The sequence below is a fragment of the Apus apus genome, chromosome 1 (assembly GCF_020740795.1).
Source record: "Apus apus isolate bApuApu2 chromosome 1, bApuApu2.pri.cur, whole genome shotgun sequence".
Classification (NCBI taxonomy): Eukaryota; Metazoa; Chordata; class Aves; order Apodiformes; family Apodidae; genus Apus; species Apus apus.
The window spans coordinates 60755778-60770804 of record NC_067282.1 but is presented as its reverse complement, the minus strand read 5'-3'; the positions used below and the strand labels follow the sequence as shown (position 1 = coordinate 60770804).

Sequence of the window (15027 nt, the reverse complement as noted above, 5' to 3'; positions counted from 1 at the left end):
ACGAGTTTTGGACTCCTTTATTCCAAACCACTGTAGTTTGAAGAACTTTAGGTAGGGTGAAATGTATTGTCACGCTGGTAGGTGAAGCCTTGGAATCCAGTGGAACTGGTAAGCAGGTATCCTGTACAGATGCAGCAACCTGGATAGTACCTCTGGGACACACAGAATCCAGTCTCTGTCACAAGCACCAAGCCAGACCATACTTCCCCAAATTCATCCATTTCCACCTTATTCTGAATGGATGTTTTTTTTTTTTTTTGGCTGACACTACTCCATGGAGTCAGCTGTTGACAGGGCCTACCTATAGAAGACAGCCCTACCCTGGGTCACCTGTGTCACAGAGCAATGAAAAGGAAGGAAAGCCTTGCCTGTACTTTATGCAGGACACAACTGCACGACTGTAACAGCAACCCTTTGCTTGTGTTGCTCACCGGGAAGCTAAACAGGGGCTGGCAAGACCACCAGGATCACCCAGCCCAGCTCACCGAGCCAACAAAGGATCAAGTTTAGCTCTGTTATTTTTGGCATGCTGGCCAAGGCTCCTCCAAGCAATACATGCAAGGGTCAAGGTGCAAGTGTATCACGCATATCCACTCAGCATGACAGAGACTCTTGTTACAGAATGAGGAATAAATATGAAGCCCTTGTGCCTCAGGCACTATAGGCACCAATGCAAGGGATGAAAGGCTCTCTAGGAACCAGTTTTGTTGGTAAAAGGCAAATAAACTCTGATTGCAAAGTCCAAGGACAAAGTCTCCCCTACCCTGCAGAATAATGATGTTTCTTTTCTAAGCGTGGTCATGTTGCACGCACACAAACATGGACTTTTATCACCCTCTGTCATGCTCATCTGTTAAACCAGCTCTCTGCCTGCTTCCCAGGGGCTACTTCGCTTGACAAGGATGTGTATACACACCAGCTGGTAAAACCCAGCAACTGCCTCCATTGCCAGAGGAAGGTCCTCCCCTCAGCCATCTCAACAAGTTATAAAGTCCAGCCTGAGTTTCGCTCCAGTCCCCAAGCTTCACTGAAGTAGAAGAATGCCCTTAGCATAAGAACGTAGATATGATTTGGTAGCACGTAGGCCTGAGGTTGTTCCTTTGAAAAGGGATGTTTCACCCTGATACAGGACAGTGACCATGGGACAAGGAAGGGTTGAGAAAGTACAAACACGAATCCAGCAGACAGGAGAAGTCTGGGAACAAAACATTGCTGAACAAACACTGATGTAAGCCTGCTGAGGGTTCATACAGGTGGAGATCATCAAGCTTGTGTAAGTGACCTGCCGTCCTTCCTGCCCACATTTACTGCTGACTGCAGCAATACCTTGCTGCTCTGCAGGTTTGTATTTCTAGTTTTTCAACCTGGTTTGCTTGCAGCACCTGCTGAATGAAACCAGCCAGTACTAGCTCAAACCCGAATTCATATGGAGTAGGTGTCTGGTGAAGTTCAGTGTACCTCAGACAATGGGGGAGCGTAACAGATTGGAGGAGCCTTGGAAAGGCCATCAGGATGGTTATGGGCCTAGAGCACGTGACATACAATAAAAGGCTGAGTGGTCTGGGTTTGCACCACCAGGGAGAGAGATGGGGATCTAACTTTGTGTTGGCCTTCCTTTAAGCATGGCGTGAGACCAGATCACTCTCATCTGTTCCTGGTGTTGTAATTTCAGTCATGGTTTCTGTAACTAGGACTGAAACTGAGAATGTTTAGAAAAGAATATATGGAGGAAAACCACCACACGTCATAAAAAAATCTATCAGAGTGCAGAGCTTCTGCCTGGAAACTTTACAGCAGAGTTTAGATCATAGTACCTGAGCTGATCGTGTGTGGTTTGCCCCTTTCTAAGAAAATCAGTACCTTGGCATCTAACCTAGGAGCTTTTGAATATTTATGAACTCCTAGGCCAGTGAAAGCCTTTTAATTACCTCCCTCCATTCCCTAACTCCTAATCAACCTTGACATAAGGCAGGTATTTGTTTAGGGACTTTCACTCTTATTTGCACTCTCAGATGAGATTTTGTCTTCATATATTTGCAAACTGATTGGAGGCAATAAAGAAAAAAAGAAAAAGAACAAGAAAGAAATAATGTTTTATTTCAAATGCTGGTGTACATCCGTATCACACCTTACAGAGACACCTAGAACAAGTCCACATGCAAGGAGCTTTCCGATCCTCAGCCATACACAGTTCAGAACATGATACAGAAAACAGTGAACATACACATATGGGTTTTTTTTCTTTCTGATAAGCAGAACAGAAATGTTAAAATTAAAGTGAAGTACAATCCATATAAAGCAAAACTCCATTTTAATTAGCTGCTGTGACCTAAGCAGGCAATTTTGTGGAACATGTGATTATTTAGCATCACATGTTGAAAATACTTCCTTGTGTCTCAGCTGTTACTAAGCAAGCTTCCCTGCTCCCTTCATCTTCTAAACACATCTGCAGGTATCTACAGCTTTGGTAACAACAAAAACTCCCTACTGATCCAGCTGGCTGCAATATGAGGATTAACTGAAGTCCTGCCCTTACCCTTTTCATCATGATCAACAGAGGCTCATACTATGTCCAGGAGCCTCTGGTGGAAACACTTGGACAAACAGACAGGAAAATAAATGGCAATGTAAAAATAAACAAAGAAGTAACAAAAGACCCCACTGAGTGGCCATTTTTGTTTAGGGAAAGCCCCTCATTGTACAAATTCAAAACAACATCAGCAGTCTGCATATAAATGCTTAAAGCCAGGAAGAAAACAAAAAGAAGCAGCCCGATGACTGTAAGGGAACAGCTCTCAAACCAAGCTTATCAGATAAGGAAAAATACAAATAAAAATAGAAAAAAGTTTCCATTGCAGAAACTCAGCTTGTTAGCTAACAGAAAGATCAAGAGCCACAAAACTACGAGTTTCTTCTCATGACCGCTCTCACCCAGCGTAAGTACCTGGACATTTTGGTATAGATACCATATTTGCCTTTCCTTGCACATCCTTCTCCCCAGCTAACGATCCCAGTAACAAAGTAAGTATCCTTATACCTGGTTACATGGGGGCCTCCACTGTCTCCTTGACAAGCATCTTTTTGCTCTGTTTCATAACCAGCACAGAACATGTTTTCTGTTATTGCAAAGTTTGTTGATTGCTTGCAAGTGTTCCTATCAACATAGGGGACTTCAAGCACTTTCAGTTTTTTGGATAATCGTCCACCTTCAAATTCACGTCCAAAGCCACTAACCATCCCAGACCTTTGGTTCATCAGAACTTCATTAGCAAAGTCTACTTCTGGGAGGCACGCTGCAATAACATACTCAGAAAACTTGATGGGTTCCTTCAGCTTTATTAAAGCTATGTCATTATCATAAGTTTCAGCAATGTATTTATGGTGTAAAAGTATTCTGTCCACAGTATGCAACGTTTCAGACTGTTCCTTCTTTTCTCTGTCCACTTCACCTGTACAAGATTATGAAAAGGGTCATTAATATGGAGATAGTATAAGAAACTAAGAACAATCTGGATAGAGGAGTAGAGTAGTATGCCCATTCCTAACACTTTGCTTAAGACTTTATACCATACCAAGGACACAGAAATGTGTTGCAATATTTATTAACAGCACCTGGATCAGTTTCAGTCCTGAGCTTTTGTCTGTGGAGATTTTTCTATCAGCTGATTCAGCTGAGCTAATGCAACTTTGGCTGGAAGCTGTCACAGGAGCTTGAGCTTGGCTTCTATCAGGGAGGAGAAACTGGTCTGGGTCAAGACTGAAACAGTGCAAATACAAAGCTGTGATCTTCTGGTATCATGCCTCAGAAGTGAACCAGTCATGATATGAGTTTGTTTCTTCTTCCTCTAGTCAATGTATCATAGCTTTCCTGAATATTCCTGCAGAGGCAAGTCTGTATGCTTTAGATGTATCAGGAACTACAAGCTTCCTGATAAACACAATAGTAGCCAACACTTCCAGAACACTTGTTCTTAATCACTTCCAGCTAGCTAGCAAAGAAAGGGATGCACCAACATCACCTTTCACATCAGCTGCCCTTGTCATTACAATGCAGGATTCCCACTACAAGAAGAAACTACAAGAAGCAAAACAATAAAAAAGTAACAAAGCATAACAAAGTAACATGAGTTCATGTCACACAGGATTTAGAGCAGGGATGGTCAGTCTGCAACACATGCTCAAACATCACAGGAGGAAAATAAATAACCACTTACCAACAACAACTGTGATTTCCTTAGATTGGTTCATGCAATGAGCTGCAGTTAGGATAAAATTTTCATTCAAAATAGTTCCACCACAAAACTCTTCCCCTTCCTCGTTCAACAGAACAGCCTGCAAAAGAAAAGAGGGAAGTGCAGGATTAGGAGGAGCAGTTTAACTTCAATGAGCTATTACCAGGTAATTGGTTTCTCTGCACACTACATACGTTTGTTAGTACAACATGTAACACTCTGCAGGTGTCTCCTAATATTGCATACACACACGCACACGCTACAGCTTGGCATGTCCTGCTACAGTGTCTGCATTGTCTTTCTGTGCTGTAGATACTTGGCTGCCATGTCAGGTTAAGCAACATCATCAGAACTGCATAAAGCCCTTCATTTTGACATTGCCTTACAAGGAAAGGCCAAGAGACCTGGGGCTTTTCACTCTAGAGAGGAGAAGACTGAGAGTGGATCTAATTAATGTCTATAAATACATGAGGGCTGGACATCAAGAAGGCAGGGACAACCTCTTTTCACTTGTGCTCTGTGATAGGACGAGGGGCAATGGATTCAAACTCGAGCACAGGAAGTTCCACCTCAACATGAGGAAGAACTCCTTTACTGTGAGGGTGATGGAGCACTGGAACAGGCTGCCCAGAGAGGTTGTGGAGTCTCCTTCTCTGGAGACTTTCAAGACCTGTCTGGATGCCCTTCTGAGTGATATTCCTTAGGTTTTTTTGGTCCTGCTCTGGCAGGGGGGTTGGACTTGATGATCTTCAGAGGTCCTTTTCAACCCCTGACCTTCTGTGATTCTGTGATTTTAAGGCTGAAGTTTGCAGAACAGCAGATCTTAGGGCCTACATTCATGCAGTTCAGCTGCCTCCAGCTGCAAATGGCATACTACATGGGTAACACTCCAACGGCAACCAGGTTAAATAAATAATTCCCCACTTTCCCTCCCAAACACGTTCTGAGAGCACCAACACCAGATTTACCTGCCATGGACATTCGCCAAGAAGACACTCATCACCACCTACTATCCTGGTAATGACATACGGAGTCTTGCTATCTGTTTCGTTGCCAGGATGGAGGGTTGGGCTTTCTGTGGTAGGAACAATATCCTCCTCCAAAACTGTTGCATTTGTGGGAGGAGCATCTTCATCACTAGTTACATTGCTTCTATCAGCAGGTAAAATAATCGACCTTTTTTTTCTTTTCACAAAAACTTTTCCACAAGGATACTTTACTGTTAAGACAAGAATATTAGAATTAGAGACAGACAGAAGCACCAGCACAGGAGGAAACTCCTTGACAGCACCATCTCATAAATCAGTTAATGCAGCTGTCCTCTTTTCAAAACACTAGCAAAACCTTGGCAGATGCAATTAAGAAGGAAGACTAGATGGTTTGAAAAATGAAAGCCATTTTGTAGTCCTAAGACTTGACTATAGGTTCAGTCTCCAGATAGTGTTTTCAAAGTATTTAACATTTAAAACATCAATTATTTACATTGCTATATTAATGCCCTTGCTCTTACTAAAACCATCTTAATTAGGAAGCTGAGTGAAGTGTTTTATTTCAGGAATAATATGGCACATGACAGAAATTTAGTATTAGCTATAAACAATACAGAAACTACCCTCATGAGTATATGGTTGACTTCTTCCTCCCCCCAGGTTTGTTGAAATACCACATAAAAGTACAAACGTAAATAGCATTAATTGTAATTATTTAATATAATCTGTTACTATTTGATTAGGTTAACTAAAATCTAAAGTAGAAAAGTTTTGGTTAGCTGCTATTTTATATGGACTGTAAGTGTTTAAGTAAATGTTAACTGCAATCACTTTTCTCCTGTCAGCAGTGAAGTTTACTCAGGCAATTCTGTGAGAACCACCTTGCAAAGGGTTCCAAATCAGCAGGACTTTGGTAAGTCCATCACATCATCTCACACATGAAAGACTTTGGAGCTACAAATCAGTTGGCCTCAGTGTCAAATGTATGTTGTGTAGAATCCTGACAGTTCAAAAGACATTGTTTAACTGTGAAACGTCTCACTACCATTGCTGTTAGTTTATTATGTAGCTTCATACCTGATGAAGCACAGTGCTTGCCATCTTCTGCTAGAACATACCCTTTTGCACAGGAACACACAACATCCTTCTGGGCAGTTCTTTGGAAGCTGCAGAACTGCTCACAGTCACCATTGTTTATTTTGCAGTACTTTGGTATGACTGAAAAAGAGGTTAAGTTTGGAGAAAAACTGTAAATAAACACTGACTTGACAGATCTTGAAGTTCACCAAACTAAATCACACTCTTTAAACAGGATCTGTATCTTCACTTGTAAACTACCTGAAGCACATCTTAGTAATAACATGAGTGGCTAACATTAGTTTATGTCTTACACGGCAGTCACATCCACTGCATGAAAACATGCTTGCCAAGTCAGAGTGGGCCCAGTGGCCGTGTCATGCTGAGCTTAAAAAAGCAGAGACAAAACGATAGTGGAAGAATGGATACAAAATAAGAGAAGTCCAGATACTGGTAAATCCTCCCACAGCTCCTCCCTCCTGCCTTAAAAAACTCAACTCCTCATCACACCCCACAGTCCCATGTTTGAACTTCAGTTCCACACGCTCTTATTCTGGGCTCACCACTCTTAATTCTGGGTTACTGATACACACTCCAATGACATCAGCAGGGTGGTAGCTGTATGCCACTGAAGTGAGTCTCAGGAAGGATTTATATGCAAAAAATTATTCCCTGCGAGGCTGAAAAATTCTGTATGGTCTACTGAAATCTGCTTTGTTTGGTTCTTCACTGCTGTGAGCTGAGCAGTAAATGCCCAACTTGGAGAAAATGCTCTCCAATTTTAGCTGTAAGAATCCTTTGCTTCTCAGTTTTATCATGTTTTGGGGTTTCAAGATCATGTAAAGAGGCACTATCATAATTAGGAGGGCTTTCCTTGGAGTAAGCATAACTTCAGAGCATTCATGGTTGGATGGGGCTCTGAGCAACCTGATCTCTTCAACCTGAAAGCTGAAGAGGTCCCTGCTCATTGTAACGGGGTTGGACTAGATGGCCTTTAAAGGTCTCTTCTAACCCAAACCATCCTATAATTCTATGACTCTATGATTCTAACACTACCCAGCTGTAGAGCCACCATTGCTTTGTATTTATGGCACTGTCCTCAAGCTCTTTGTTGACTTCCATCCTATTCTATGTATTTTTCCAAAAGGCAAATAATACTGGTTAAAGAAAGGTTAACTCTCTGTATTTCAGCTCCCAGGGAAATTCACTGCCATAGCTCTCTAAAGCAGAAACCTACCAAATTCACAGTTCTTGCCTTGATAACCATCCAAGCATGTGCAAGTATAGGAACCAATTCCATCTTTACAATGTCCACCATAGTGACAAGGATTTGAGATGCACTGATCCCCATCTACAAAAACAAACAACAAAAGTGTAGGCATTTTCAGTGAACTCTAAATAAATGTTAGTTTTAATAAGCAATCTTTCATCTTTCCTTTTAAAATTTATGTCCTGTGAGTCGTCACATTCCAGATGGAACAAAGAGTACAAATGCAATCATTCCAAACCACCAATGAATCATAAACATATTCTCAGTTTTGCAATCTAGTTCTGATGGCTGCTGTATGACAGTGAATACCCAGTCCTCTTTTTTGTAGGAAGATAAAGTAATACATCATGGTCAGAGTGTACATAATTTACAGTGAAGGCTGTGAAAACAGACAGGGCATTTTGACATTGCAACTACCGTCTAAAGATAATAACCTTTTTGGCATCTTGCATTTTGCTACAATTTCCACATAATAATGACAACTCATCTTCTATTTCTTTAAAGGTCATCTCATCCCTTGGGCATGTCTTTTGTCTGCAGTGCTGTCCATGTAAAGAAACAGACACCAGCATATTAACCAGAAGATGAAGAAAACAAAACAAAATGCTTTACAAAGCCCTGCTAAATCCATGTGTGCAGGCCAACTTTCTGTTTTATGCTGCATACGGTACCAAAATTGTCCCATTGTATCCACTGAGGTATGAGTTTAAGTTTCCAAAAATTAGCTCTTACCTCACACTCCTCACATCTATGCTGGGATCTCCTACATTTGACAGCTGACTTCTGCAGCCCTTCTTCCTTTCCATGACCTGGACACCACTGGCTGACCTGTCTCCATGGCTCCAGCCACATGTATCTCATTAACTCAGCTACATGAGCTACAAGCAGTGCAGGCTGCACTGCATGTGGAGGCATGTCCCATGTAGCAGTGCTTTCTCCCACCCCCCACAGAGGTATCTCACTCCTGCACTAATGCTCACTGCCACGGTCTCTCCCATCTGTGTTCCCCCACCAGGCAACCCTGCTGGGCTCTTCTACACTGTTCAACAAGAAAAGGAGGAAATCCAGAGAAATTACATTTGCTTAATAATTAATTGCTTTAGATAACATGTTCTTCTCATTTATGTGTTTTATCACCTGCTCTGCCCCTGTTTGGAGCACCTGGAAGAAAAGCAATACCCAAAAAGCTACAAGATGCAAGAAACTGCTCATCCTAAGGATCCAGCTTGTCACCTGCCTGGTGGCTCTGGCCTGTGACCACCTGCTGCAGCTTTATCTGCCACAGGAAACATCTGCTGGGCTTTGGGTACTGTACCCACACCTCAACACACCTTCTCTACCCGCATGTGGCCAAAACCAACAGTGCTTCAAATGATGCATCTGTGTGGTCCACCACAGAGGCATTAATGCCCATCCTCAACAGAGGAAAGGCAAGACCACCATTTACCAGAAGACAGACTTAAGGCCAGCAGCACAGCTCCTGGTTTTTGCCTCCTCTGCAGCGTCAGAGCATCCTGTTCTGTGGTGGCCTTAACTAAGCAGAATTTTACTGTTAGAAATCATAGTTATTTAGTTTTTCCCATTTAGTTGCGACTGTTGCAATGAGTTTTCTACCAATATTGCACAAAAGCATTGCAGAATCCCCTGCTGGAAAAGGAAGTGAGAAAAAATTGTTCTAGTAAGTTGGCTGAGGGTAGCTGTGGTTTTCAGTACTTCTGAACACCAATAAAGCATTTGTGGGCTGCGGTTGAAAACGCATGAAATTGGCGTTTCTGCTGAGAGCACTGGCACTGATGTTCTGCTGCTTGTATTCTCAGAAGAAAATGGTTTGTAATTTTCCTCTCCTGTTCACTGCAACACTGACGTAGGCTTTCCTTAAAATTTCATTCTGTAGGTCATAGAGTTCATCCCCTGCTTAGAGGACTGTGAAAGTCTGCATCTTTTTCATGGCAACTGTCTTCAATATTCTGCAGACACCAAAAGACAAAGCTGAGCTGTCCTTAGTCAACATTTTTGAGGTACTCCTCCTAACACACAAGCTGGAAACATACTTTCAGGAGAACACATTACCAAACACTTATACATTAAAAATCTGCCACTGTATAGTGATTATGAACACTAGAACCCTAACAAATACAACTCAGTACAACTCAGACCTTTGAAAAAAAAAAAACAAAACAGAAAAACTGATGGTAGTAACTGCTAATCTACTGGCATGTCTTCCTTGAATGCCAAACACTTCTGTAGAAAACATCCCACAAAATGTTCTAAAATACAGGAATCAACAATACTCTAGCATGGAAGGTGACAAGACACTGTCAAGGGACTGGGAGATACTTTGTATTTGCCTATAGCATTTACGCACCACCCTCATCTATGACTCTTGCATCTTGATTCCACCATCTGGGCCTGCCCTTCTGGAGGACAACTGACCAGCAGAGTCACATATCCAGTTTCTGCTTCTTGCTGTCCCTTTGTGTACAAAGGGCCACTCTTCTTTTTGAGAGGACAAAGATCTTCCCAGGAATTGGAGGCAGCTGAACCTTGCCTTTGAATTAAGTCACTGGTTTCAAGCAACAGCAAGGCATTAAATCAGTCAGATTCCTTCTTCAGAGGAAACACAAAGTGAAGGTGTCCCACACGGAAATGACAGGAAAGAGGGAGCAGGAAGTGGTTACTTAAGAAGTGCATCCTTTTCAACCCTGCAGCAAGGAAGCTTAATTCTCTAAACAAAAGCAGATTGCTTCTTACCTACATAGACGTTCCAGAATTCCTCCTACAGGCAGGTGTGGGGAAAAAAGGAAATAAAAGGAGACGAAAAGAGTTAGATGAGAATTATTTAATTCATACAGAGAATACTTGCAGCTAACAGTTGTTAAAACAAATACCTAAGTTACAGGTACACAGACTGCCATACAGCTGCCTACTGTTGCCATTTAATGAATTAAAACCATGCAATCCATCTAGAGTGCCTAAGGCTGATGGATTTTTCAGAAATATCTAAAACTCCTCAGAGATTTCCTACGGGGACTCACTCAGCATAAGGCACTTGGTTTCTTGCCTAACTGTATCTTTCCATCAGTTTTGACTGAATTTACTCACATTCCTGCAATGCCAAATTCTCGGTCTCCCTCCCCCTCTCTTGACCCCCACCAATCAGGACCTCAGAAATCCTGAGATGTAAAAATACTTTTGTCTGATTTGTGTTCTTTTTTCCCTCTGCACTGAGGACTCCAGGTATGTTGTCTGTCCAAAACAGTCCCTTCAGTGACATCTGGTCACCACGCACAACAAACAGGCTGTGCTGGTTCTGCTATAGATCACCCAACCTTTATGCTCTGAAGTACCCTGGTGATGCACCCCATGACTCCCCACCCAGGTCATCTCAGGGTTGCTCCAGGAATGTTCTGGTGAGCAAGCAATGCTGAAAAGAAATTAATCTGACCTTAACTCCATTCTCAGGGTAGTTTTTAACAGCCACGTAGCTACAGCTGATGTTCCCAATTCCCTTCTGCCACCAAGTCACTTCAAGTTTTCAATTATCATAGAATCGTATCACAGAATGGTTTGGGTTGGAAGGGACCTTAAGGATCATCTAGTTCCAACACCTCCCGCTGTGGGCAGGGACACTTCCCGCTAGACCAGGTTGCTTCAAGCCCCATCCAACCTGGCCTTGAACACTTCCAGGGATGGGGCAGCCACAACTTCTCTGGGCAACCTGTGCTGGTGTCTCACCACCCTCATAGTGAAGAATTTCTTCCTAAAGTCTTACCTAAATTTACCCTCTTCCAGTTTAAAGCCATTACCCCTTGTCCTGTTTCTACATGCCCTTGTAAACAGTCCCTCCCCAGCTCTCCTGTAGGCTCCCTTCACCTTTTCACTCACCCCAATCCCATAGTTGCCCCATATCTGTAGTCCCTCCTTGAGCTTGGGAACAGATCACATTTCTGTCTAAAGTTAAGCAGCCATCAGGGTAAGGAAGGTGACACAAGAGTCACACAAATAAACTTCATTCCATATGGGCCATTTAGCTTTAAGCCATGTAAGAACTGTCCACAGTACACATTCTGTCAGTTCAGGTACTGAGAGAGAGCCACAACGTGGTAAGTACTGCAAAGCAGCTTCAGATAAGTTTGGCAAAATTCTTCCATGAAGTTCTATGTCAGCATTTGCCTTCTCAACCTTCCCATGGACTCTCTACCTAAGAACTCTTGATCATAGTCATGACACTCAGCTATGCCACCTGGAAAGGGGGAACTTATTTCTAACATGAGTAGTATCAAATCATTTGAAGGTAAACTACCTCACAATGGCAATTGAACAGATCAGAACAGAGGCTTTGGCAAGGGCTGGCTTTGCAACAGCTAAATTAAGACAATTGTTGTGTGTTTATGCCTGAACAATTCCAACCACAGTCAAACTTCCTCCTGTTTATTCTCTGTATTAAGTGACTGGGAGTAACTTGTGAGTTTGGATGCCTAGCTCAAAAGACCATAACACTATTTTATAAACATGAAATATATATAAATCTACATTTCATATTAGATTATATTTACGGTTTTCTCCTGGTCTTCAAAGGCTTCTCTTGCTTCTTCTTTTGAGCAGCGCTCCTCATTGCATTCTCTTTCAATATTCCCTTGTTTCATTTCCTCCAAAAAAGAGTTAGCACGTTTTGCTCTTTCCAAGAACTTGCTGGCATTTTCTTTCTTGATGAATACTGGACAATAAAGAAAATTATACAGGTGGTAGGTAACATTTGCTGGTGGTAAAATGTCATTAAAAATAAGTGAAGTATAAACAAAACCAAAACAGACCCTTTCACCACTCCACCCATACACAACATTACCTGTGAAGTTAGTCCTCACACACAAGTCTCTCAGACCACTCTCTCTCTGAGAATTAGCAACTCCAGGACAAAAAGTAGGTGCCCAAAATTCTCTTCTACTGTTTTCAGTCTTGAAAATAAGAACATGCATGTTGCTCCTGACTCATTGCTCCTGCTCAAGACTCCAGTCCTAAACAGAATGACTTTCCCTGAAGGCCAGGGACACTGCATTCCTTGATTTGTTTTTAAAGTTGAGAACCAGACACCACCAGCAATTGCTCCAGAGGCTTGTTGTGCAGAAACTAAATGTCACACAAACTGAAGATGCAGTAATATATATACTGACAGGTGGGAAAAGCTGTTTCACAGTTCAGCCCATGTATGAGTTCTACTGCCCTTCACCACTCCAAATCCCACTGCACAGCCCTGTGATCTTCCTTCCCTTGAAACACCACTTCCCCGTTGCCTGTGGGAATGTTCCTGCCTTCCTGATACGCATTTATGCAGAGCTAAGGTAGCTGCATCTTAAGATTTAACGAAGAGCAGAAGTAAACGAATGTCAGCTTTAGCAGGAAAGGACAGCCTAAGGTCATTTTGCTGGGTTGTTTTCTTTTTTAAAACCTTGGTGTCACAGAAGCACGAGACCTGCTGCCTTCAAGTTCAAGATGCGGGTAGCTGTTGATTTAAACTGAAGGATGAGGCATTAAACTCAGCTCAGCCACTTGGCTGTGTGAATAATAATGTTATGCTCCAGTGACTTCTGCACACGTTGCTACATAGGAAAAACAGAAACGATATCGGAGTAAATAAACTGCCAATTACCCTGTAAAAAGCATACATTCTGAGAAAGTTTGCAGTCTGGAAGCTGGCGTTTACTTATGTTCCGGACACTTGGAATTTAAAGAGAAAAAACACTTTCCAATCACAGACTGGAGCATGGAAGACAGTGCTGCAGATGGGACTTCAAGGCTCAGTGGGCAGCTTGCACGTACCTTCTGGAGCATTCTTCATGCAGCTCAATTCAGCAATAAATCAACTAGCTGATAGTAATCACATCCTCTAAGCAAATACAGCGGCAACTTACTCTGCTCTCACTGAAATGGTTCCATCAGCAACAGGGAGCCAAATTCTGCCAGTGCTATTTGTATTAATTGATCCCATCGAGCCCATGAGTACTTTGGAGCCCTACTTATTCTGACAAGCTCCAGGCAAGAAAGGCTTACAGAAAGTGCTTGCAGCTTCTAGCTCAGCAACTGTTAGTTCGTTCACCCACTATCTTATTTGCCCTTAAATCCCTCTCTGCAGCGACAGGAAAGTGACAGGATGCAGCCGGTGGGGTTATTGTCTCTATATCCCTTTGTCTCCACACCAACTGTGTAAGAGGATGTTTTTGTAAACTTGAACCACCCGATTAGCCTTCTGAGGCTAGTCATTCTCTTTCCCAAGCTTTCCAAGGAGCAAGAGGTGTTGGTCAACTGAATCAGGGCATTCCAGAAGCATGCAGAGGACCTCACTTTAAAGCCTAAGCAGGCTGGCTCACTGGAGGAAGAGTTACCCGCTTTTGCAAAGCCACTTGCTGGTGCTGCTCTCGACTTGGGGGTTGGCCCTAGGGACACAAAGAGAGGGTGGGGGGAGACATGCTCCCTCTCTGCACCCCAGCTCCTCAGCAGCCCAGTGCCCCCAACCCAAACTCGGCCAGGCCTCCCCACACAGACAAGACCACCTCAGGATGCCAGGGCAGCTGTCCTCCCGGCGGCCACCAATCCCATTTAGTATGGGGGGAAGGAGCGGCAGCCTGGCTAAGGTCACCGCAGCGGGACACGGCACCCCCGGGGGCTCTGGCGCCCCGAGCTCGCCCTTTTTTCGGCGGGGGGCGGCACAGGTGCACACAAGCCCTCAGCCGGTTTGGAAACCTTTGGAACCCGAGTTCCCCCCGCGACGAGCCCTGGGTTGCCCGCTGCCGCCCCCCGCCGCTGCCCGACGGCAGCTCCCGGCGCCTGCAGGGGCTTGCGGAGCCCCCTCCCCCGCAGGGCACGGGAGGGGCTGTGTCCCCTCACGCCGGGCGACAGGAGGAGGGGGCGAGCCCCCGGCCCGCAGCTGCGAGCCCCACACCGCCTCCCGCCTTCCCTCAGCAGCCCCCCAGCGCCCCCAAAGAAAAGGCTGTGAGGAGGGGGGACACCTCGCACCCCCAGAACACAGACGTGCCGCCTTACCGCCTCCCTCAGCCCGGAGCTCGCCGGGCAGCAGCGCGCAGAGCAGGAGGAGCAGCAGGGGCCCCGACATGGTGCTGGGGAGCACCCCCCGCTGCTGCCGGGCCTGCGGGGCCGGGCCGGGCCGGACGGGACGGGAGCCGAAGCCTTCACCCCTCCGGGCGGGGAGAGACTGAAGCGGCGTTGCTTCACCCTGCCCAGAAATAGCGGAAGCGGCGGAGAAGGGGGAAAATCGTCGCGGGATTTCTCATGCTGCTGCTGAGGATTCTTTCTTTCTTTCTTTCTTTCTTTCTTTTCTTTCTTTCTTTCTTTCTTTCTTTCTTTCTTTCTTTCTTTCTTTCTTTCTTTCTTTCTTTCTTTCTTTCTTTCTTTCTTTCTTTCTTTCTTTCTTTCTTTCTTTTTCTTTCTTTCTTTCTTTCTTTCT

The 15027-nt window shown here is 44.0% G+C and overlaps 1 protein-coding gene across 2 annotated transcripts; it reads right to left on the bottom strand.

Annotated features, from left to right (window-relative positions):
- Positions 1-2074: 2074 nt before the first annotated feature.
- On the bottom strand, positions 2075-14868 carry F10 (coagulation factor X). 2 transcript variants are annotated; one of them, XM_051617760.1, is made up of 8 exons: positions 14607-14868; positions 12125-12285; positions 10320-10344; positions 7536-7649; positions 6299-6439; positions 5201-5451; positions 4215-4332; positions 2075-3449 (listed from the first exon to the last, which is right to left on the bottom strand). In XM_051617760.1, the coding sequence occupies exons 1-8, from the start codon at positions 14674-14676 to the stop codon at positions 2902-2904; spliced, it is 1428 nt and encodes a 475-aa protein (XP_051473720.1). In that variant the 5' UTR covers positions 14677-14868; the 3' UTR covers positions 2075-2901. The 2 variants fall into 2 exon arrangements, with proteins under 2 accessions (XP_051473720.1, XP_051473712.1); XM_051617752.1 differs by lacking the exon at positions 14607-14868 and adding an exon at positions 12415-12663.
- Between the last annotated feature and the right edge of the window lie 159 nt (positions 14869-15027).